The sequence below is a fragment of the Notamacropus eugenii genome, chromosome 1 (genome assembly GCF_028372415.1).
Source record: "Notamacropus eugenii isolate mMacEug1 chromosome 1, mMacEug1.pri_v2, whole genome shotgun sequence".
Classification (NCBI taxonomy): domain Eukaryota; kingdom Metazoa; phylum Chordata; class Mammalia; order Diprotodontia; family Macropodidae; genus Notamacropus; species Notamacropus eugenii.
The window spans coordinates 27,829,450-27,855,348 of NC_092872.1; the positions used below are offsets into that span (position 1 = coordinate 27,829,450).

General features: G+C 39.0%; 1 protein-coding gene across 2 annotated transcripts in view; it reads left to right on the forward strand.

The window, feature by feature from the left end:
• Window positions 1-11,696: 11,696 nt before the first annotated feature.
• The window catches only part of PSIP1 (PC4 and SRSF1 interacting protein 1), a 28,972-nt gene continuing 14,769 nt past the window's right edge, over window positions 11,697-25,899 (forward strand). For both annotated transcript variants that reach the window (XM_072656016.1, XM_072656024.1), the window contains exons 1-5: window positions 11,697-11,826; window positions 14,358-14,434; window positions 22,635-22,773; window positions 23,959-24,063; window positions 25,666-25,728. In XM_072656016.1, coding sequence (XP_072512117.1) covers window positions 11,755-11,826; window positions 14,358-14,434; window positions 22,635-22,773; window positions 23,959-24,063; window positions 25,666-25,728 — 456 coding nt within the window. In that variant the 5' untranslated portion in view covers window positions 11,697-11,754. The remainder of the gene's footprint in view (window positions 11,827-14,357; window positions 14,435-22,634; window positions 22,774-23,958; window positions 24,064-25,665; window positions 25,729-25,899) is intronic.

Below are 25,899 nucleotides of genomic sequence, written 5' to 3' on the forward strand. Positions count from 1 at the left end.
ATCAAGGCAATATCCTAATGCAAGAGGGTAAATTTGACTTTATTTCTACATGTGAGATTTGATACATTCAGACCTGTGACTGGAATATAGCTTTTGAAGGTCTTGTTTTATTTTTAAGAAAGACAAAACCAAACCAAACCATGATGAAGCAGGAGAAGGATTGTACATTAAAACATTGTCAGTTGAGAAAATCCAGAAACCAGGGGAGTAAGCATAGTAATTACATCCTCAGAGGTCTTTTTTGGGTTGTACTCCCTCCATTTCCAAGAGTCTGTTATTTCTATATTTGTAGAACCTGAATGTCAGCTCTTGGTTTTTGATAGATACTATTTATATATAACAAAAACGTAAATTTATTTCTACGCTTTTAAGTGTTTTGTTTTTACAGGAACAATATTTTCTCAAATATTTTTCTGTATGTATTCACATAATGATGTGATATTTATTTTGTTATTAATATGATCTCTCATGCTTATAATTTTCCTAATATTCAACCAACTTTGCATTCTTGGTATAAATTCTACCTGATGACTTCCAGCCAAGATAGTTCCCTGAATGAGAGGCAGACCATATGTCTCCCTCATACGAACTGAAGTAAAACCCTGAAATTTTCACTGGACCAAATAATGATCAAGAAATCCCATGAAAATTTTTAGTAAGTGATTATTTTCACCCCAGAACTTCATAAGAAAGTCAGCCAGAAGTCCCAGGGTAATTGAAAAGTCAGTGGACAGGCCAGGGATAGATGTGATCTGTGAGTCTCTGTGTCACGGGCAGCAAGAGTAGAGGGTATTGAATAGTTAAATGAGCTCCACAGTCAGAGGAACTGGTTCACCTCTGACTCTTACTACCTGTATGGTGCTGGTGAAGTTATGTAGTCCCCTTGGGCCTTAGTTTCCCCATATGTAAAATGAAGAGGATGGACAAATGACCTTTGAAGTCCCTTCTAGTTTTAGACCTATGGCCATATTTGCCAGACTTGCAATAGTAATCATTCCTAAGCAGTATAAAATAGTGGTCTAGTATTTGATAAACCCAGTGACACAAATTCCTGGGAAAAGAGCTCCCACAAACTACCAGGAAAACTAGAAAGTGATTGGACATAAATTAGATTTAGATAAACATATTATACTATAAATCACAATAATCCAATAACCCATTCCACTTTTGAGCAGCTATGACTGTAAGAAGTTTTCCCTGACATTGTACCTGTTTCCCTCTTTGTACCTTCCCTGCATTGCTCTTGGCTCTTTCCTTAGAGATCAAACAGACCTAATCCATAGAACCCTTTAAATACCTGAGGACAGATATTCTTTCCTTCTAAGTTTTCCTTTCTTCAAATTAAAATATATCCTGTTCATTGAACCTATCCTCATGTGTCACGAACTACAAAAAGGTCTTTTACCATCCACATCGCCCTCCACTTCCAAAGGTTTACCAACTCATTCTTTAATGATCCATTCTAGAATTTTCCCAAGACTCAAAGTCAAGCAGCTCACTGGTCTAGAGTTTATGAGCTCTAGTGCATCCTCTACCTCACCTTTTTAAAAAATTGGGACATTATTCTTCCAAAATTGTTTTAGCTCTTTCATTTTCCATGATCTTCCAAATGTCATCTACAACAGCTGAGCAATCATATTTGTCAATTCTTTTAGCATCTGAGTTTGTAGCTTGTCTGGACCAGACACCTTGAATTCATCAAGAGTAAGTAGGTATTCACTTACAATTTCCTTACCCTGAGTAGTATGCAGCTAGGTGTTCTCTTGCTATCTCCTTATTTATCTGTTAGTCATTCTATTGTAAATGTCCTTATCCTTTGAAGAGAAAGCAAGAAAAAAAATGGATTGTTTTCTATCTATTGTCAAATAGTATTCTCATTCATATCAAAAAAGGTCCTATTTCTTCTTTTATCCCCCTTTTCTCCCATTGTAGCTTTTTTAAAAACAATACCAAACCTTTTTTTTGTTGTCCTTGGTTTTTCTTGTTCCATGGTCACATCATAAAGGCTTGCTGAATGAGTCCATGATTCAAAATCATTCTGCATCACTGGAAGAATATTTGTGTTAAAAAGTTGGACTTTGCAACAAGCAGTAACTTGGAATGATTGAGAAGTTTACACAGGATTCCAAATATGATAGAGTCTAGTCTTCTCCTTCTTCTCAATTCTGGGCCCAGATTCCATCTGTAGCACTTTTCATATATAAAATGGAGCAACTCAACTGCTATTCATCCATTCCATGTGTCATCTGAGCAATATATATTTGTGATACATTTGGGTTTTTCTGCCTGGATAACCAGGTTATTTCTTTCAAGTGGCTGGTCTGAACTGAAGAAGCTTTGTAATGTTCCGGTGCTTGATGTCTTTAGTACTATATTATCTGATTTTTTCTTCCTCTCACAACCCTCCCCCCGCAACTGAACCAAAAAGAAAAATAAAACTCTTGTAACAAATATGAATAGTAAAAAAAAACAAAACCCAAAAGGACGACCATGTCCACAAATGTGTCTCATTCTGCATATTTAGCTCATCAGCTCTTGGTCAGGAAGTAGGTACCATTTATTCATTTTTAAAATACATTTTTATTGATGTAGTTTATTATCACCACAATTTCTTCTAGTTTAAAATTAAGGTATTTCTTCTGTGTTTGAACTCTGTGGGAAACATTCTCTGTAACAGTAGCAAATGCCTTGGAGAGGTATCATTGGACAGAGGAAAGAATGCTGGTTTGGGAGTCAGAGAACCTGGACTCATCTCTACAAGTGTGTTGTAAGCTTAGGCAAATCCCTTGGCTTTCCCGAGCCTCTGTTTCACCTGCAAAATTAGGAGGTCGAACTGGATGCCTTATGAAGTCCAATAAAGCTGAAGATCTATGACCCCACGATCTAATATTTCCCTTGGTGTCATTCATGCCTTGCGTAATACTCAGAAGAATTTTGAAGAAAGCTAGTTCTGTTTTTATATGACTATTGAATGATTTTTATCTATAACAGAAACTTTAAAGGTACATTTTATATTATTGAAGAAAGGAAAAAAAATTTACAGACACAACAAATTTTATGTTCTCTGAATTTCTCAGTCACTTGAAGATGTATCATTATATAGAATCACCTGTGAAAGTCTGCCTATTTTGCATATTTGTCACAAGGATTTGCTTTTTTTTTCCTCCAGTAGAGCAGTGATATGTGTTTGGAGGGGATTTATGGGATGGGTCACAAAAATTAAGAAAGAAAAATGGGTCACCGAAGCATCCTTTTGAAAAATTTGAAGAAAGTAGAAGGAAGACAGGCAGGAACAGATAAGCAAGGCACCTTCATAATTTACAGGTTGAACTTATTGTAATCTTATAAAGAAAATTAGGCTGCATACAATAGAGATCTGCAGTTTCATGTGCAATTAATTCTATGTAAATGGGAATGCCCATTTTATTTGGAGTTTGTTAGACTCCGAATAAAAATTAAATTTCAAGAAAAGCTTTTTGTCTGATGTTCACTCATAGGAAGAGAAATTTTTATTTTGTCTTTGTGTATCCAGTACCCAGCACACACAGGCACTTAATAACTGTTTGTGTCCTCCTTTCAACTTCATAATTAACGCTCTTAAGATGATCTGGGTTCAATGGGTTTCATACTAGACTCTTTGCAGATGCATTTTCCCAATTGATTTTCAATGTTTCCAAGACAGAGATTCTGGTGATCTGCTCGTAGTCCCGGTGGTTCATGCTCTCAACTACCATTGCCCTTGGCTATGGTAACTCTTCCTTGGGCAGGGAGAGGAAGTTTGGTTGGCTGAGGCTATTTTCATTTTGTAAAGGGTTTTACATTATTTTTTTCTACGTTATAATAAGTATGCACAATGTCATTTTTCCACTTTTCATTTTTTTGTCATTTCCTCTTCAAACCGATTTGTTCAGAACTGCTTTGAATTACGTAATGTCTTCTGATATTCCTCTTTTTTTCTAAGGACAGCATTAACTTAACCTTTCTTCTCACCATCTGAGAATATGATTGCAAAAATATAGCTAATTTAGAAATGATTGCTATGTCGATAATACGCGCTTCCCCAAAGTACAGTCAACAAGAATTTGTCACTACGTCAATAACTAGGGATGCATGGAAAATAAAAAACAAGGTCTTTGTCCTTAAGAAGCATATATTTTAATGGGGGAGACAACCCGTAAATCACTAGGTGCATACAAGATATACATACGGAGTAAAAGGTGGGTCTGGAGTCAGGAAGGTCTGAGTTCAAATCCAGTCTCATGTGCTTACTAGCTGTGTGACCTTGGGCAAGTCATTTAATCTTTGCTTCACTTTCCTCATCTGTGAAATGAGAATAATAGTAGCATCTACTTCCCAGGTTATTGTGAGGATCAAATGATAAAAACTGTAATGTGCTTAGCAGAGTACCAGGCACATGAGGAGGTACTATATAAATGTTTGCTATTATTAATCAAAAAGGGGAAGTCACAGCAGCAGAGTGGTGGGGAGGGCTGGGAAAGTCTTCCTAAATAAGGTGGGCTTTGAGCTAAGTGCTGAAAGAAGCCAGGGAAACCAGAAGGTGGAGGTGTTTGAGGGCAGAGCATTCTAGGAATGGGTGACAACCAATGCAAGGATGAGAAATGAAGCGTATGAGGAAACAAGAAAGTGCCAACTGTATCATACATGGAGGGGAATCAAGTGTTAGAAGACTGGAAAGGCAGGGAGAGATCAGGTTGTGAAAGGTTTTAAAAGCTAAGTGGAGGTACTGCTATACAGTGGGATCCTGGAGGTAATAAAGTTCATTGAGCAAGGGTCAGACATATGCTTAAGAAAAATAACCTTGGCAGCGGTGGGAAAGTTGTATTAGAGTGGGAAGGGCTATACTAAGAAAACCAATTAAACAGCTACTTCAATCATATAGTTGAAATATCATGAGGACCTGAACTACCATCGTACTGAAGGAGTGGAGAAAAGATGATTTGTATGACAGATGTAAGTGTTTACATGTTGTCTCTTCCATTAAGATTTAGCAACAGGTTAAATTTGTGAGCTGAGAGGAAGGAGTCAAAGATGACACTCACTGGCAAACTTGGATGACTGGGAGGATGGGGGATACCCTGTACAGTAATGGGGAAATTTAGAATGAGAGAAGGTTTGGGGGAAAAGGAAACATGTTCTGTTTTGAATGTGTTGAATTTGAGATGTCTATCGGGTAGCTTGAAGATATAAAACAATAGCTCAGGAGAGAGTCTAGGGCTAGCTATATATATCCAGGAATCATCTGTACAGAGATGATAACTGAACCCATGCGAATGAATGAAATCACCAAGTAAGAAGGGATAGACAGAGAGAATAATGCTCAGGACAGAGTCTTGGGAGAAACTTGTGGTTAGTGGGCATGGATTAAGACATGGACTTCAAGGGCTTTTAACTCCCTTTTAGAATAAAACACCAAGTCCTCAGCTTGGCCCTTTACAATCTGGCTCCAGGCCACCATTTCAGGTTTACTGTAAATGATCCCACTTCATACGTTACATTCTAGCTACACTGGCCCACCTGCCCTTCCCTGAGCTCCAAATTTCATTCCTTACTTTCTTGTCTTTCCTCAAGGTTTAGTTCATGTGTTGCTTCCTATGGGAAGCCATTCCTGATCTGTCTGGCAGTTGGGTTCTCTCTCTTCTCTAATGATCAGGTAGAGCTTATGTTTGTATTGTATCCTCCAGTAGAAAAATAAGCTCCTTAGGGGCTTTTGTCATTGTTTCCTCAGAATATAGCACAGTGCCTTGTACACAGGCCATTCATTAAGTGCTTATGGGATGAGAATCCATGACATGGAGTAAGAAACAGCAAAGGAGATGAAGGAACATCGGGACAGATAGTGAGAGAATCAGGAGACACTGGCAGGCAAGCAACAAGCCCATAGCCTGTGGCACACGATATTCTGGGTGCTGGAGATATAAATAGAAGCAAAGGGAGAGACTGTCTTTGCCATCAAGGAACCTACTTTCTAAAGGGAGGAGACACACAAAAAGAGGTGAAAAGGGAGGTATCTGCTTGGGGGATGATGTAGCAGTCTGGAGAGTAAGAAGCAAAACTTGGAGGTGAATGAATCACAGCTGACCTGGGTCCATACCCGAAATGGAGGCCCCAGAAGGAACTCACCAATGAAAGAAAGGGCAGGTATGGCAGAGGTTTCTGGATGAGAAAGCCACAGGCATTCCCCAGGTTGGGTGGGGGGAGGGGGAGAAGGAAGATTTAGAAGTATAGCTGAGAAAGGAAACTAGAGAGGACAGTGTCCAGGGGGAGGTGATCAACAGCAGCAAAGCCTGTGGAGGGGTAAAGAAGGATCACAATCGAAAAAGGAGCATTGGATGAAAAGATCATTGGTAACTTTGGAGAGGGCCGAGAGTGGAAGTAGAGGAGGAGGGAGTAGAAAAGCAGAGGAAGCACAGACACTATCACTCAGCTGGCATTTATTTAGCACCTACTATTTACCAGACACTTTGTTAAGCACTGGGGATACAAAGAAAAGGGAGAGACAGCCTCTCTGCTCAAGGAGCTCATAGTCTAATTAGGGGACACAACATGGAAACAATTATGGACAAACAAGATATATACAGGATAAATTGGCGATAATCACCAGATGAAAGGCACTAGCATTAAAGGGAAGTTTAACCATGAAAGGAAGGAGAAGCAGGATAATAGCTGTGGGGATGGTAGGGCCAAGTGAGGGTTTTTGTTGCTGGTTTTTTTAGGATGGGGATCTGTGAGCATGTTTACAGGCAATCGACTTGGAAGTGGTATGTTAGGAGAGATTTTTAGATGGAAAAGGGAGAGGAGAATGAGGGTCATTTGCTGCACTAAAAGGTTGGGGATGGAATTAAGTCTACACCTAGAGAATTTGACCTTGGTTAGGAGAAAAGTCACGTCTTCTGAAACCGTAGCAAAGGAGGGAATAGTGAGGGAAAATGTCTGAATGATATAACCTCAGGAGGACCTCTCATCAAATGGTTTCAGTTTTTTCAGCAAAATACGAAAGCTTGTTAGCTGAGATGGGCTTAGGGAGTGCTGTGCAAGGCTTGATGAGAGACAATGTTTGGTACAGCTTCTGGAATTTACTTCGATAGCAAAATGATCAGGGAGGAATGGAATATTGACGTCACTGTAATGAGGGTTCTCACTACAGAAACTGTATCAGTACAATTTCCTTCAGTTCTGTTGAACAGTATGTAAATAAGACTAGAGGTAGTAGTGGAAGACACCTAAGGTTGAAGTTTGGTGAGGTGTGATGAGCAGTAGTACAAGGGGGCAAGGAGTTCTACGGTATAGGATAACATAGAATTGGGTTGATTCATCAAAGGGTTGATGAAGAGACAGGAGGATATTGTAACCAGTGCAGGGGTGATAAACTGAGAAAGAACTCAGGTGTAGAGGAAAGCGAGCTCACAGTGAGGAGAGAGGACAGGGTTAGGGGGTCCTAAGGCATAGGAAGCAATGGAATAATAAAAGATTATCCATTAGAGAAATTTTGGAGTCCTTCTGTGATGTTGAATGTTCATCATCTCTACTGCCTTCCAACTTTCTTCTTAAAGAAAGTATTCATGATTTTGGCATATGCTTAATGAACCGTTATCATCATTCTTTGGGAACTCTATTTTGCACTGTTTGTTTAATTGTTCTCCTTTATACCCTTTTTTTAACTTAAGTCCCCAAATATCAAGGTATATCCTAACTTAATCTGGGAAGTTCTTTCCATATATTTTATGGAATTAACTTACTTTTTCTTCTTCTATAAGTTATTTGCAAATAGGCTGCAATTGCCTTTGTAGTAGTCCGTTTATGTAGGCTCCATCAGCATAGTAAGGCAAGATGACCAAGTATTTCACGAAATGATGTTTCTTCTTGCCTTTGGATGCATGACAGTCTTAACAGGGATAACCAGCAGAGCTCCTCTGGTCTGTTGGATCTTTGGTCATTTTTGGTGAAACAGTGTGTTCTGGCTCAGTAGGAAAGGACTTGCCAATTTGGGGGATAATGAAGCAAACAAGGTAGTTCCCACCTTGACAATGGCAGAGGGATATCTATATTGGTTTCAAAGGGAGAGAAGGCTAACGCTCTTCTTTCCTATCTCTGGAGCAAGTGGCATGTAACTATATTATCTGGGACTCTGTATAAGGATGGGGGAGCCTTATTTAGGCTTCAAGGAGCTTGGTGAGCTTGACCTCTGGTTGCTTCTTCTGCTTTGTGTTTCTTTCCTTGAGGATAGATAATGGAACCAAAACTGCAAGATGGCCATTTCAGCTTTAGAGGCAACCTTGTGAGTTCAAAAAGTCAAATGGGAATTCCTCCAATTATTGAGATTTAACATAGGGTGACTATGGTCACCAAAGGTGACTTTTTGATCACCAAAGTGACAAAAGTACATTTTATGGGGAAAAGAATATAAAAGGAAAAGTGAGCCTCTCTTGTATTGATCCCAGAATATCATAGGTTATTCTTAATGGGATCTGTGACTATGCAGAAGAGAATAGATCTAACAATCTATATGGTAGAAACCAAGCACATGAATGCCTATGACCGTGACATGCAGTGAGAAGAGCAATAGTTTAGCCCAGTTTAACAAAAGGAAGAGAATAAAGTTGCACTGCATTTGGGAAATTGTGACATATTTTCAACAATTCCAAAGTTTTCAACTATTCTTTTATACAAAAGCCAATCTTTAAGAACCAATATTCTCCTGGCAATGCTATGGTTTTGAATGCTAGAATACCAAAATCCCTGAGAAATCAAAATTGTAAGTACTCCAAAGAGCAATGTAGAAACACGTGGTAAATTTTTTTTTTTAAACTTATGGCTTATATCCATCATTGACCTATGGTCCAAAAATGATGTTAAGAGATAGTATCCAGGAGATCTAGGTTTGAAAAAGAGATGGGACCGCCCTATAGCAAAAGTGAAGAATTACAGATAGATATCCTGCGAGTGAAGCATCGTTCTGGTTCATTAGCACCAAGGATTAAAATTCAACAACCGCCTACTAAGTTTTTACCATATACAAAATACTGTGCTTCATGCAATAGAATTTAATTTGAGGCTATCTAAGAATCTATAATATTAAAAAAGGTGAATAACAAGTACACAATCAACTAGGATATAAAGGGAGATAAATTTGAGGAAGTGGGCCAGGTCTGAGACTTTTGAGGAGAGATCCCTTTCAGTTGGTGATTAATTGATTTCTGAGGGTAGGCATTCATTTCCAAAATTTTTATTTTAATTAAAAAATTTTCCCCCAATTGCACATAAAAACAATTGTTAACATGTTTTTAAAATTTTTGAATTCTAAATTCTCTCCCTCCCTCCCTGGGAATAAACAATTTAATATAGGTTATACATGTGCAGTCATGCAAGACATTTCCATATTAGTCATGCTGTGAAAGAAAACAAAGACCAAAACACACACATACACACACACGAAAATAATATGCCTTGAATTGCATTCAGACTCTCTCAGTTCTTTTGCTGGAGGTAGATAGCATTTTTCATCATTAGTCCTTTGGAAATGTCTTGCATCATGGTACTGGCTGAGAATACCTAAGTCATTCACAGCTGATCATACAATGTTACTGTTACTGTGTACAATGTTCTTCTGGTTCTGCTTACTTCATTCTGCATCAATTCGTGTAAGTCCAGGTTCTTCTGAAATTGACCAGGTTGTAGCACAATACTATTTCATATATCACCGTTTGTTCAGTCATTTCCTGATTGCTGGGCACCCCTTCAATTTCCAATTCTTTACCACCACAAAAAACTGCTACATTGTTATATAAATAGGTCCTTTCCCCTTTTTTAAAAATCCCTTGAGACTAAGCTCTGTTAGCAGTACCGCTTGGGGCTCAGTTCCAAATTGCTCTCTGGGATGGTCGGGGGCAGTTCACACCTCCCACAGTGCATTTGTGTCCCAATTTTCCCACATCCCCTCCAACAGTTATAATTGTTTGTCACTGTAGCCAATCTGATGGGCGTGAGGTGGTGCTTCAGAGTTTTCTTTTGCATTTGTCTAATCAATAGTGATTTGGAACATTTTTTCACATGACCATGATAGCTTTGATTTCATCTGAAACATCAAAAACTGCTCCTATCTTTTCACCGTTTAGCCATTGGGGAATGACTCCCGAGGCCTTTATCAGGGTCACTGGCTGTAAATTTTTTTCCGTTTTCTGCATTCCTTCGTTTAATCTTGGTTACGTGGGTTTTGTTTGTGCTCAATCTTTTTAATTTAAAACAATTAAAATGATCCGCTTTACACTCCATAATGCTTTATTTCGTGCGTGGTCATACATTATTCCCTTATCCATAGATCTGACCAGAATTAGAAAATGCTCCAAACTGGGGCCACTAACACTTGGGCAGTTGGGCCCGGCGCGCTGCAAAGCCAGGGCTGGAGTAAGCACGTACTTGGGAGGCCTCCCCGCCCCCACCCCCAGATCTGGGCATCGGATTGTCTCGGAGGAGCTCAAGGAAAGTCTCCCCTTCCCGCATGGCTGGCGCTGGCAGGGGGGCCAGCCGCGGAACCGCCGCCTTCTCCGTTCCCGGCGCTCGGCCCGGCTCGCCGCCCCGCCTCCGCCCATCTCCTCCGGCCCAGCAGCATCCCCCGGGCGGATGCTGCCAAGCCAGGCGCCGCTACGAGGCCTCCGGCCCGCCCCTCTAGAGGAGCCTCGCGAGCACGCGCGGCTGGAGCCCGCCAGATTCTCCCTCCCCAAAACCCAGCCCGGGAGGCCCGAGGCCCGGATGCCCGCCCCTCAACCCCAGCAACAACAATCGCAGATTCCCTCCCCGCCTTTTAGCTCCAGTACACACCTACACACGCACGCGCGCGCACAAACACACACTCACACACTCACATTCGCACGTAGAAAGCCTGCAGCTGCGGGGAGGAGGTGGAGGACTCCGCCATTCTGACAGCATCTGCAGGGGGAGGCCTTCTTGCAGTCTTTGTCCCCTCCTTCCCGTGCTGGCGCAGACGGGACACACCGATCTCCCGGATCGCCTGCCGTCACCGAGCGCCCAGCAGAGCCTTTGTCTCCGAGGCGCCGGGCCGCCCCATCCGCCGCCCCCTTCATCGCCTCCTTTTCCGTCCCCCCTTCTTTCCGCGCGCACTTGGTCCGGCCCGAGCGCTCGCAGGCGCGGAGCGAGAAGCGCGCGGCAGCCGCGGCGGCAGTTGCGTCCCGGGGGCCGAGGGAGGAGGCGCGGGCTGCGGCATCTGGTGGCGCAGCTCTCCCCCGCGTGGGCGCCGGCGCCGAGGAGGCGGTAACCGCAGCGCAGGCTCGAGGCCCGGGCAGGTAAGCGGCGGCGGCGGGGCCGGGGCACCCGCCCGCCGCGGCCCGGCTCGCGGATGCAGGGATTTGGGGGAGCGGTCGGCCTTAGGCGAGGCGGTTGGCGACGGCGTCGGGGGGGGCCGGGCTTCGGGGTGGGTCGGAGGCGGCCGCCCGCTCCCTCCTGGCTTCGCCTCTCTCCCGCCGCGCCGCCCCCGGGGCTCGCCCACGAGCTGCTGCGGGGAGGCGGGGCGGGCGCTGCGGGCGGCCGCTCGGGGCCTGCCGGAGTGGGCCTGGGCCGGGGAGGCCCCCCGCGGCGCCCGGGCCCGGCTAACGCTCTCTTTCCTTCCTTCCGTCCCCGGCAGGCGCATCCGGAGGCTGCGGGCTCCCCTCGCCGCTCGCGCCGACGCTCCCCCCGCCCAGCAGCTCGTGCCTGGGGTCGGACCCCAGCCCCCCGCCCGACATGACTCGCGACTTCAAGCCCGGAGACCTGATCTTCGCCAAGATGAAGGGTTACCCGCACTGGCCGGCGCGGGTAAGTGCGGGGCGGGCCGGGCCCCAGCCCCCCGGGGCACCCCGCAGGCCCGCGGCGGCCCTGGCCCCACCCCCCCGGGGGACCCCGCCGGCTCGTCCCGAACTCCTAGAAAGCCGGGAGCGTCGCGGGGCTTGCGTTGGCAGGTCATCTCTTGGCCCGGGCGCGCTCGGTCTGCCCGGCCCCGGGGTTCCGTCCGCCTTGGGGCGCAGCGGGCCGGAGGAGGCGAGTCTCCATGAAGCGTGTGCCGGGGCTGCGCGTCCTTTTGTGCTGCGCTCCCGCGGCGCGCTCCTCCAGCTCCGGAGAAGGGGGCTTCGGCCGCTCTCCCCTTGGGCGGGGGCTTTGTGGGGGCAACCCGCCGGGTGGGGGGTCTGGAGCCGAAGGAAGCACGTAAAAATGGTGGTCGTGTTTTGAAATGCATGGTCGTATCCCTTCAGCTTTCTACAGCTAATTTTAATTTTAGCAACTTGTTGAAAGGTAAATTTTACTCTGTTTTTTTTCAATGATTCGGGTTTTTAACATGAATCAAAATCATACAAGACAGTCTTCCATCGCGACAGTAAAAGGGTTCACAGATTTTATGTATTCGTTAAGCAGAAGGATGAGGGGAGGGGTCCACCCTCGTGGTACCATTGGTGCAGGGAGCTGGGAGTGGAGGCTTCGTGCTGATGCACGTCTGCAGGTTTTCCACAACTTGTCTCAGAATTACCTGGGGGTCACGCAGGTGTCAGGCGGGAGGCCAGAGGTGAGACCGCTGCTGGACCAGTTCTCTTCCACACAAAAGAGACCTACGGTCGCACAGAGCTCACGTTGGCAGTCTTTTCTTTCTCCTTGGGATGTCCTTTGAGGTGGGGTGTTTTCCCCTTGAGGTTGTCTCCCATCTGTACTGTGCATGTATGTATTAGAACGTGAGCTCTTGGAGACCGGGGACAAGGATGCCTTTCTTGGTATCTCCGGGTGCTTAGTAGTGACCTGCACACAGTAAGTGCTTGATAAATGCTCATTAACTGACGGAAGGGTCCTTTGCACTTGAGTTCTTTTATACACTTTGATAATTAAGTCCTTTGTTGTGAAGTATACGTAATTTCTCTTCCCTGGGGTCTCCCTTCTTTACCTGGCCATCAGTTATAGTAGCATTTGTAAGGTTTGCAAAATGCTTTGCAGAGATTACTTCCCTCCATTTCGCAGATGAGGAAACTGGGGCTGAGAGGTAGGTTAGGTGACTGAGCCAGAACCACGCAGATAGTGAGTGGCTTCATGCTGGGTTTGAACACAGGACTTCTCGACTCCAAACAATCTAGCTTACTTCACTAGTTCCCATTTCTTCTTCCATATAAACCCTTCACTGCCTTTTTTGTCTCTTAGTTACCTTTTTCCCCGTCCTTCCCCTTTATTCCTAACTCTAATTGTCTGTATCACTCCTGGAATGTAGAGATCATTTAATGTAATAACTCCTAATTGGCAGAGGAGACTAAAGTGTTACAAGGGGTCAGCCGTTGGTAGAGCAGAAACTGTAACCCTGATTTTCCTGGCTTCCAAGTGATTATATTTTTCTATCCATCATATGATAGCATGTTTGTGTTTCCAACTAGGTTCTAAGCTTCTAGGATAGAAACTATGTATTTTGTTATGTCTGGTGTGCATAGAGAGCTGAATTTTGAGTTCAGAAAACCCAGGTTTTCCCCCTGCTTCTAACAGTTGCTTGTGTGGCTTGGAGCAAGGCACCTAACAGGTGGTGTAGTGGATAGAATGCTGGACTTGGAGGAAAACCCCAAAAAAAGACCCAAGTTCAAATCCTCCTTCAGATACTGGTTGAGCAAGTTACTTATCCATTATTTGCCTCATCTGTAAAATGGGGATATAGCACCTTCTCAGAGTTCTTCAGCATCAAATGAGATAATAGGTAAAGTGCTTTGCAAACCTTAAAACCATATACAATTACTATTATTAATCTGACCCAGGCATTTTCTGTAACTGAGGTTGTTTATTATCTGTAACATCCTGCCTCTTATATACCTATGTTGAAGTATTGTGAATTACAAAAATAGACATTCAGATACAATTGAAACTATAAGTCTATAGCCAAATATAAATTATTTTAAAATTGTATTTATTAGATGATTACAGTTTGACTTTTATTACTGGATCAGAACTGTTCTTTAAATTATTTGTGCTGACTTTTCATCACAAGACATGCCTTTGTTCACCAAAGGTGTATTTTTCATATCTGTATTTCAAAAAGAACTTTTTTCATTGTAAGTAATTTGGATGTATACATGTATGCATAAATATATGTTTTAATATAGGATAGAATGTCAATACAGAAGTATCCTGAATGTAATAAGAACAAGCTCTTCAGAAGCCCTTTTAGTATTTTTCAAATTAATGAACTCTAAAAAAATCTTATTTCTGTTGTCAGAAATATCTTTTGTATGGCTTTACATCAGTTGGTGTTGCTCTCTTCTGAGTGATGCTGTTATGCTCATAGAGGTTAAGATCTTTACATCTTTTTTTAAAAAATCTTTTTCTTTTAGGTAGATGAAGTTCCCGATGGAGCTGTAAAACCACCTACAAATAAACTGCCCATTTTCTTTTTTGGAACTCATGAGACGTAAGTTCTCTAGATTAAAATTAGTGAATTTATTTAGCAAGGTTATTAGATATGACACTCAAAGAAATATTAATTCAAGGGGGAAATATTTTACATAGCCAGTGTAAAAACACTTAAAATTCATTGTTGATTGTCGGAAATATTCTCTTAAACTTTTACTATGATTCTCTTGGTTACAAGCTTAAAGATATTGTACATCTCAGGTGAGATTGATGTTTATTAGTTTAATTTCTTTGTATATTTTGTGATAACATGATTGTTTTTCCAAGTAGTTGCAAAAAAATTTTGTGTAATAATTTTTTTTTGTAACTTGAGGGGCCTAGACCCTGTGTACGTAATTGCAGGGTTGGGATGGGGTGAGGGAGAAGGTGCCCCACTTTCAGTTGGTCTCATCAGCATATCTATGTGACTGTTCAGGTAGCTGCTGTCAGGTGGGTCACCTAGGATCTCCAATGTTTTTGACATGTCATGGAATGCTTCTCCTTTGCTTGGACAGTTGCTTAAGCTATTCCCCTCTACCATCTATTGTGGCCCCTGCTCCATTGTTTTTGCTGCCACAAAAACTGTTGGGCTTTGCTTCCATTTTTTACATTTGGTACTTGGACTGGGCTGTTAGTACTATTTTATCTGTTACCGTCCCTTTGTGCCAAACAGTAATGTATATTAGGATTAACAGTTAGGATCACTGATATTTTTTATGTCTGAATATTTGTAGTACTCTTGCTTTTGGACATTTTTCCAAATGAAAGAACTACCAGAAAATACTCTGATAAATGATTTTACGGTACTGAGAGAGGTAGGAAGAAAAAAAATTAAATTGCAGGAAAGGGCATCTAAAATATACAAAGTGATATTTTGAGCTAATATTTGGTATGTATGTCTAAAGTAAACTTTGGTGTTGCTAAATAAAGAGTCAATTCTGTGTGAGTTGGGGCAAACCATATTTTCCTCAGTTCTTAAATTTGTTCTCCAAATTATCCACTTATTTTGTGCTCTAGTTTCCCAGGAGGTTGTTTGAATAGCTGTTTAGGTGTGTTGGACTGACTAATCTTCATCTATTTTGATCCTTTGAGTCTCAGGTCAACAAACAGAAGAACCACAGCAGGGTTCCTTTAAGCATCATGTGCTAAATAATATGAGTTTTGGAGCTTTGGAGAATAGTAAAATGAGAAGTTAGGGGAAATTTGTGCTAGGTACATGTATTTGATAAAGAGTGGAGGGGATAATAAAAGTTACTAGCTTTACTTTTGTATGTTCCCATGAGGCTGTTAATAGACTTCAGAAATTATAACCAGAAAATAATTCATCATGCCTTGTACTTAAGTAAAAGGCTTATGAAATTCAGATATATATTTGAAATGTAAGTAGTTGATTTGAAGGTAAAGCCATGTACATTGAACATAGTTTGGGAATAAAAATGTAATGCCTTTCCTTCTCTCCCCTTGTACACTTTATAATTTGGTCATCATTCCTTTGAATTAGGGCCAATTAACCTTGACTCTTTGGGCTTTGGTGTATGGAGATATGATCTCAGAAGATGTTTTTAAATATTAAACTAAATGAATTGTGATGTTTATCAGATGTGCAACTAGCATCATAATTGGTTTAGAAATGATGCCATCAGGTAAGGCAAATCTGGAAAGTTTAATATTGTATCTTTAGTTCTGTCCTCCTTTCTTAGTTTTGTCTATACGTCTCTTAGGTGTCCCATAATTTCCTTCAGTTCTAGAACTAGGTGCAGTAATACAAAAATTACTGTATGTCAAGTCAAAGGACCCTAAGTTTTGAATTCTTGGTTTTGGGGTGGGGCAGGGGGTGGAGGTTGGGTTATTTGTCCTATTTTTTTTTCACTTAATAGTATCTTATATTTTTTTTTCAATTACATGTGAAGATGGTTTTAAACTTTCATTTTTTTGTAAGATTTTTGAGTTCCAATTTTTTCTTCCTTCTCCCTCCCCAAGTCAGCAAGCAATGTGATATGTTATACATGTACAATCATGTTAAACATTTCCATATTAGTCATGTTGTGAAAGAACAATCAGAACAAAAGGGAAAAACCACAAGAAAGAAAAAAACAAGAAACAAAGAAGTGAAAACAGTCTGCTTCGATCTGCATTCACACTCCATAGTTCTTTCTCTGGGTGTGAATAGCATTTTCCATTACGAGTCTGACTAACTTTGTGACTCGAGCTCAGTCAGTTGACTTTGATGGGCCTCTCATCTATACAATAACTGAATTGGAATGAAAGGCTTGATGAACTAGATGACTTCCAAGTCCCTTCAAACTCAACGTCTAATTGTGAGACCTAAACAGGTAGTTACATAATTTTATTTTGGGGTCTAGACCTGTAATTTCTGCAGCATAGGGATTCCTGTTAAATAAATTCCCTTTACAAGCGGAGGAACTGCAAATGTCCTGCAACAAATAAGTGTTTTGTTCTGGCCACTGGGAGGTTAAAGGACTCTGAAAGGTTATATGACCAGTGTGATTCAAAGATGAAACTGGAATCCAGGTTTTATTGACTGATGGTAGATTATTATATCAGTTCGGTTAAATATCACATATTTGGGGTAGAAAAGTTATGCTTGAGAAACTTTTTTTTCTGTAGCATTTTCCAATTCTGGTGTTCATTGATTTTGGCAGCCTTAACATGCATGGTACGGTATACTCATTGCAGGAAGAATCATTTTGGGGTAAGGGTGAGAATTAGCTTTATAGCTACTTGGTTTTATTCCTTGTTCATAAGTAAATTGAATCTTGGAAGAATCGGTATAAGGGAGAGTGGACAAATTGCCCTATTCACTGGGGGTTTTGAAATGATATCCTAGCTTCGGGAAGAAACTTGTCCTTAGGCAGCTATTCTAGGAAAATAAAGCAGGGAAAGACCTGAAGTTATTTTAGCTAAATGAAATTGTGCTCTAATAGAAGGAGCTGCAATACTTAGTCATTCATTTTCTGTGGGTATTATTATCTGAGGATGACATGGCAGATTGGGGAATTTTTTTTCATGACATTACTACAAATGCATATAGTAATCTGGACTCATAAATGCTCTGATAATGAATATAAGAAGTTGAAGACTTTTAGCAATGGTGAGAAAGATCATTTGGTTTGCACATATGGCAAGTACACTGACACCAAACTGAACTTTCATGCTTGATTGGTTTTCCCAGTAAGAAAGGAGCAGTAAGCCTTAATATTAAAATAACATTTTATTAAAAATTAATTTGAGTTATTGAATTTATGCCTGTTTTGTGGCTTATTTGGAAAACACTAATGTCTTTAATTTTTCCTTTTGTTTACAGCTCATATATCTGATATCCTTTATTCTCCTAGGAATTTTAATCATAAGCAATTCCACTGTGTCAAATAAATTTGGGAATGTTTAGAGTTATCATGTGTTCACTAGCTGTGTCACATTCAGTAACTTGAATTTCACTAAATAACCTTCAAGTTTTGTCAATGGGAAACATAAAATAATTTTTGACTTTGTTTTCCAGGAATTCTGTCTTGTGCAGCTTTTAGTTTTGCTGCTTTGGTTTCCATGTAAACAGATTTACTATATTGAAAAACTAGACACTGGTAACCAATATTTGGTATAGATAATTATATGCAAGTACATTTATTCCAGCGCATGAGGAATCGTAATTGTGTAGACAACTCTTTTGGATTCTTTCTCATTTGTATTCTCATTTTTCTTAGGTACTTCTCTGCTTTTTATTTCAAGATGATCTATTCAGTTTTCTTAGTGCCATGATGGTAATTGCTCATTATAATGTACCTGGTTAAAATATAATCTCGTTAGACTGCAAGCTTTTTTCCTATTAAGAATTATTTTATGTATGTTTGTATCTCTAGTGCCTAGCAAGTGTTTGCCACATGGTGGGTGTTTAATAAATGCTTGTTGTTTGAATTAATTTAATCATTTCCCTGTTGTATTGTTTGATTCTAGCTTTTTGTTGTTGTTGTATTTGCACCTCCTGTTTAATTTTTAATAACATTTTCAGGTTTATTCCTAATAATAGAATTACTAGTCCAAAGGGTATAATTATTTTGGTGAACATTTCCTGTACATTGCCATACTGCTTCCCTCCCCACCAAAAAAAAAGCACTGAATGTTTTTAATTCTACTAGCTGTGAATGAGTTTATGTATGACTGGTCAACTTTTAAAAGTCAGGTGTCATTTCTCTTATCATTTTGAGAAAAGTCATAAAAATGTGCTTTCTGGAATCCTAGACATAGGAAATTAAAGATAATTTATCAAGGTGCTGCATTTCAAAAGTTAAAAATTAATGGGCATACAAATCTCTGGAAGATTTCAATGTCTTCCCAACTCAGGATTTAAGGGATTCTAGATGTAATTTTGTCAAACTGTGGTATAATAATGAAAATACCTTGCAAATAAGAGCTTGCTTATTTAGGCGTATGAAAAGAAAAGAGAGACAGAGCAGTTAGCTTCCAAAAGGCAGTTTCATCATCTGTTATCTCCTTTAGAGCACACCAGATAGGACGGTGTTGCAGAATCTATTAGTAATTGTTTGCTCAGATCTGTGAATGTTGGCTTCTCCTGCTTTTGTTTTCTTGAATTGTACAAAAGGTACTTCCTTAACACTGCCCAACCCCTCCTTAATTCGAGTGTGGTAAAGAATAGTCAATCATTCCAGTGCCATTTATTACATCAGTAGCAATGTTTTTCAGAGTGATTTGGACTGCCAAAACTGTGTGAGGGTCTTTTGGTGAGCGGGTGAGTGTTTGATATAGATTATAGCAGGGGTTCTTAACTTGCAATTAGTGAACTTTAATACAAATTTGATGACCTATTTCAATATAATTGGTTTCATATGTAATCCTTTTTGAATGTTAGTCATTTAAAAACATTTTGAGAAAGAGATCTGTAGCCTTCGCCCAACTGCTGGAGTGTGAGGGTCCATGCCACAAAAAAGGGAGGGATTACAGTTTCTAGTTTCAGTTCTAACCAAAGTGAAATAGGATCTAACCTAATTCAGTTTTGGCCAGAATGAGCCCCTGATAGTGTAGCTGTACCCTAAATTTGATTAATTCCATTTATTTCCTACTTTTGAAAAAGTAGCAAAATTTATTGTAATTACAACTAGTGCTAGTGCTGTTGTCTAAGAATGGTAGTCTTGTTGCTATGGTAATTAGTATTTATTGAAGAATTGATGTTATGTATTGGAACAAAATGGAGAAAGAGTTGTGCAGAGCGGGCCAGAATGAGGTGATAGGTATTGTTTTCATGGAATTAGGGGGAGGAGATTGAACACTTCATTAGTTCATGAAGAGACTCCAAAAATGGAGCACAAGTCTGTTACAAGATCTTCATAAATTGATCACAAATCTCTTTAAAGTATGAGGTTTCTATTATGTTCAGTTTATTCACAGAAAAACTTAGGGAAGCTTTTTAGTCATGTGTTTCTGATAATGTTGAATTTCTGCTCTACTAAGAACTCAGTTGAGTTTGATCCCATCTAATGAACATATCAACTTAGACCTTGTCTAGTTCTGTATGTCCTAGTTGTACATGTCTTGTGGGAAGTAGTCAAATCTTCTTTTATTACCACTGTTAAGACTTATTCCCAAATTTTCTCAACTGAGAAAATACAGCCAACCAAGTATTTCTGCTTCTGTAATCCATCCAAAACTGCCTATCTTTTTGATACATGTCCTTCAGGAAATCTGCCGTAGTAGGATGTGTGTCCAGTATTCTGGGGACCTTTTTCTGTATCCCTTGAATTTGTATGAACATAAAGTAGAACCTATGGGTTCCAATTCTCAGATAAGCTTTTTTTCCTATTTTATAAAATTGGTTCCTTTCCCCTTTTTTGAAAATATTTTTAACATTGCCTTGTAATGGAGGACAGTTAAGCATAACTGGCAGATAAATCTTACAGTGTGTGTATATATACTGAGTCTTTTCCCATATTCCCTAAAATTTGAGGGAAAAATGTGTTACATCAACCATGTCCTGGAACCATGATTGCTCTTTGCAATTAATCTGACTTCAGCCACTTACTGTAGGCATAATAAGTGGTTATTCATTTCAATTGTCTGTATTCTCCTGATTCTGCTTTCTACTCTGTATCATTTTTTATAAATATAACCATGTTTTCCTGAATTCCTCATTTTTTTAAAAGAAAAATTAATTTTTTTAGTTTTCAACATTCACTTCCGTAAACTTTTGAGTTTTCTCCCCTTCTTCAAGATGGCGTGCAATCTGATATAGGTTCTGCATATTCATTCATATTAAATGTTTTTCACATTAGTCAGGTTCATTCATAATTTCTGAAAGAACAGTGTATTACATTAATCTGCATAGTTCAACATTTCCTTATTTGTGGCTGGAAACTTTTTTACGTTTTGTAGCATAGGAATGCTGCTCTGAATATTTTGGTGTGTTTGAACACCTACTTTTGTAAATGAGGAATCTTGAAGTGATTTTTCTCACAAAGGTATAAGTGACAACACTAGCATTTGGACCCAGGTTCCTGACACGAAATCCTTCTTCTTTTATGCCCTTTCACCCCTATTAGTATCACGTTATTTAGGCATTACAAATATATTGGCAGATACAATAAAAAAATTCTTTATATTCAGAGGAAATTTCATATTAAAACATCTTTAACTGCTTTTAATTTTTAAAAAAATGATCTTATGAAAAGTAGTTTTAATTGTAAAATCGTTTGAGTGCCACAATTCTTTAAAAAACACATTAAAAAAAATCCTTATATAAAAAAAACACATTAAAAAAAATCCTTATATAAAGTAATATTAAAATGATAGCTGTTGATACATTTCCCCCTTTTTTTCCCCCTAATTTTACTTCAAATGACTTTGTTCCCTAGGCATTTAATTTCTCCTGAGTTTCTTTCCTCACACTTAGTCCTTCCCATTAAAAGAACGTGCACAAAATGAAAACATTCAAAGTTGGTGTCTATGGAGATCTAGAAACATATGTAAAAATGGCGCTAAATTTGATTTCTTTGCCTGTCATGGTAGTGGTCACTGTCAGTACTGGAAAATCAGAGTATCTATAGCTATAAGCTCTTAGGTTGTATTATGGCTAGGGTTTTGTTATTCTTTTTTACATTAGAAGGAGCAAGCTTGTAAAATGATATAGAAATTTTATTATAATTTTACTTTGACCAGGTAGACTAAATAAAAAGGCACAGCATTGTTGTCCTTTTATTATTACAAGTATATGTTTCAATTCAAGAATTCTGCCAAAAGATACCCTTTGGTAAGCTGGCGTTTTGTAGTCGTGCGTCAAAGGGGAAACGATTTGATCAGCAAGGAAGAGAGGTGAAGGTTCAGTGGTGATATTAATATTTGCCTCTCATAAAGCACATGTACAAGATTCCTCAGAAAATGCATAGAAGAGTAACCTGACTGAAATACAGTCAACAGTCTTGCTTATGGTTGAGAGTTGGTAATCTTGGTGAGATATGATACTTAATATCTTTTTATGGCAGAGGGAATAATTTTTATGGGAGTTAAAAAATATAGTAAAGTCAGTGTTAAGAGAGTAAAAATTTTAGTCTTTCAATTTCACAGGGTCATAATCTAATTCGGTTTTAGTGATATTTTAAAATCTGGTGTGGTTATATGTAAACTACATTTGAAACTTGATTGCTCTGAGGAAGTATGAATATGCTGCTTCTAAGCAGAATTATTGTTTACTCAGGCTTCAGTGAAATGCTTTTGAATGGACTTGCTGGAAGACTTTCTAGGCACTAAGAACTGTTTCCTATTACAGTAGGTTCATGTAATTTTCTAGTGGTCATTTAGTAACTAAGTTTCATGTTTCTGTTGTATTTTACATCTTAAGACGTTTTCTTTTTTTCTTCCATTTTAAAAGAAATAATAAAGTTTGAGGTAATAAATGTGTAAAGTAATAAAGCAGTTTTCATCTAGTCATTTGAAACCATCTTCCTGGGAGGTAGTAGAATGCTTTAAAATTTTTTCAGTTTCTATTTTGTAATTAAAGATACGAAGTCTCTACATATACAAGTTGTATGGGAAAATTCAGAAAACAAATGCTGTGACTATAGAAAAATATCAGTTAATTCCAACTCTAGTGTGAGCAGGATATGGAGAACTAGTTTGAAATATATGTAGTCACAGTTACTCATGTTCAGTAAAAGAATCATTTACATAAAACATTTCTTGTCCATTTTTCACAGTGCTTTTTTGGGACCAAAGGATATATTTCCTTACTCCGAAAATAAAGATAAATATGGCAAGCCTAATAAAAGAAAAGGCTTTAATGAAGGATTGTGGGAAATAGACAATAACCCCAAAGTGAAGTTTTCTAGTCAACAGGTGAGTATTGGTTAAATACTTAAAATTTAGTTTTGTTAGATATTTAATAAATTCTGAGGAACTTCCTGGGCTCTACCAGAAGTAATCAAATTGAAAGACCTAAGACAGTCCCGAATTAAGAATTACAAATGATTCTTTCATTGTTATTTTTTGGCAGGGGGGGTAAATACTTTAGAACATCTCTTTTTCTAGGGGAAAAGACTTAAAGACTAGGGAGAATATTTACTAAACACATTTAGACTTTTTGACATCTTAAATTGAAATTCTGAGTTGGTATGTTCAGGAGCTTAAAGTAATTAGTGATTATCTTCACTGCTTTTATGTATGTAGAACATTCACCGTTGACTGAAGTATTTTGTATTTAATCTAATGCAAGGAATTAAGTTTAATGTAGCTAAACTTTTCCCTAGAAATTGTTTAGAGTTCATTACCCAGGCAAGTAGGTGGCACATTGAATTAGAACACTGGCCCTGGTGTCAGGAGGACATGAATTCAAATCCACTCTCAGATACTTGACACCAGCAGAGTTAAACTTGGGCAAGCCTAGGAAAAAAACAACCAAGAGAGTTCATGACATTCTTAAAGTCCTAAATAACTGCAACGCCAGCCTCAGTGATAGCGTAGGCTCGTTATGTTTTCCTCCTGGTCAACTTATTCCTAAGACTGTGGAGACTTTTCCTATCTAGCTGTTTGTGGAAGTTTAGAATTCCCAATGAATTCTGTGGGATGAGGAGGGTTGTTTTGCACATATACTGGTCCACATTCAAGCTGTTTAGGTTTCCAAATCTGGAAGGTGACAGATAGACTTGTTTGTAATGAAATGGCTCAATGTTTTGTTGAAGATTCTTTTCACAATTTGTGGCAGAACTACTAACCTCCGTCCAGTTTAGAATATTACAGTTGGGTGCTTTGTGAACATTTACTTTTGTCTAATTCTAAGAAGTGAATTAGAATCATTCCTTATTATAAGTAACTAATTTTACAAAATGTAACTTAAAAGTTTTCTGAATTGAAGATACTAATAACTTCACCCTCTACCACAGAAATAGAGAAGTAAAGGCCACAATATGTTTGTGTGAATAGCTTGAAATGTGTACTAGAAAGTAATGTAATTGCCAAACCTTGGAGAATGAAAACTAAGGCAGCCTTCTGTATTCTGTAAAATCATTCTTCAACGTATTACAGACATCTACAAAACAGTCAAATGCATCTTCTGACGTTGAGACTGAAGAGAAAGAAATCAGTGCTTCCAAAGAAGATACTGACCATGAAGAAAAAGCCAGCAATGAAGTAAGTCTGAGAAGTCTTTATGAAATTATTACTAGCAATGTGAAGTTTTTTGAGGCAGGGAAAGAATTTGATAGTAGCAAAGTAGAAATTAATATTTGTAATGGACGGTAGTGCCAAAGGAAATACTTAAAAGATTTAACATTAGAAAGAACCTCAGCAGCCAACCAGTCCAACGTATATCTGAAAAAATCACCTACTCACAGCATGCCCAACAAGTGGTTCATCTAGTATGTGTTGGAAGGTTTCCAGGCTCTCCTCAAATTACCCAGTCCGCTTTCAGAGGGTTTTTATTGGTAACAAAGTTTTCCCTATATCAAACCAAAATTTGAGTCTTCAGTCCAAAGGGGTTTATGTTTCAAGTTTTTTGAGAGCAATAATGATGTTTATTCTTGTATTTCCAGAGACTAATATGGTGCTTTGCACATAATGAGTAATTTGTAAAGTATAATGAGAAAATAAGGTAGCTTAGTTCTTGGTCTAGATGTCAACTCTATTATCATGGTAACTTTGGAACATTTGATGTATATGTGCACTAATGGGAACCCTCTGTCCTTTTTAGAAATAAGCTAATTAGAGTAAATCGCAATTTACAGAATAAATGTGATCTTGAGAAATTAAGTGAAATTACACAAAGTGAATAATTTTATTGATGAGTATCATTATGGAGTCAGGCACATTTCCATGAGACACTATTAACATTCAAACTATGCGAAAAAGTTTGACCCAACAAATCTTTTAAAAGTAAAACTTAGAATTCTACTTAAAGAAAAAAATACCATTTTTTATAAAAATGTGACTAAATATAGATTCTATACCAAAAATATTTACCTATCAAGAGTATTTTGGTGTGTTATCTATTATGAAATAAAAGCACAAAGTACATTAACAACCACTTAGTATTCTAGCAAATAGAATAATTTTCATTGGTCGATCATGATTTTCAAATATGCTAAATTTAAAGCTGGAAAGGGTCCTTAAAAGTCATCTAGATCTACTCATTTCCTATCATGAGGAAATGGAAGGCACAGAGAGGATAAATGACTTGTCAAGTCACATAGGTAATGGAACGGGGGGAGGATGATTTTGCTGAACTGTCATTTATGAGGGACTCAGTTTACAAAAACTGTTTATGAAAATGTCTTTCAAAAGAAAAAGACAAATTAAGGATGATTACTTTAAATATTTCCATTGGCCCCCCAGTCCATTTGAAAGACTGGGGGGGTCCTCCCATTTCAATAATCTACAGTTTAGTATAACCTGAAGTAATCTTTTCAGCAGCTTTTAGAACATTTGAAAAATCAGTGTACTAAGCAGAAATGTAGAAATGTAACTTCAGAAATAAATTTAAAAATCTAGCTTTAAATTGTAAGGCTATTTTATATGTGATTGATTTCCTATTGTCACATGTTAATTTCAAGCACTGGGCTGGGTTATTCTTTCGTGTTATTGGAAAGTTTTAATGTTTGTGATTTAGAAAGGCCAAAAGCACTTACCAGGACTGAAGTAAAATACATCTTTGGTTCTGCTATACATCATTCAAACTCGATATATTTTTTAGGTCTCCATATCTTGTACTATTATTTTATTTTATTTGTTCTTTAGGATGTGACTAAAACAATGGACATAACCACTCCAAAGGCTGCTAGAAGAGGAAGAAAGAGAAAGGTAATATTGACTCAGAGGATCAAGTAGATTAAATAATTATGCTGGGTGGGAACGTTCGTTTAATTGGTGTTTTGAATTCAGCTTCTAACTTCTCCTTCAAACTTGATTTTGCAGGGGCCAGTTGTGTAGTTTCATATTATCCAGATTCTCCTGCTCAGTTTTTTGGCCATT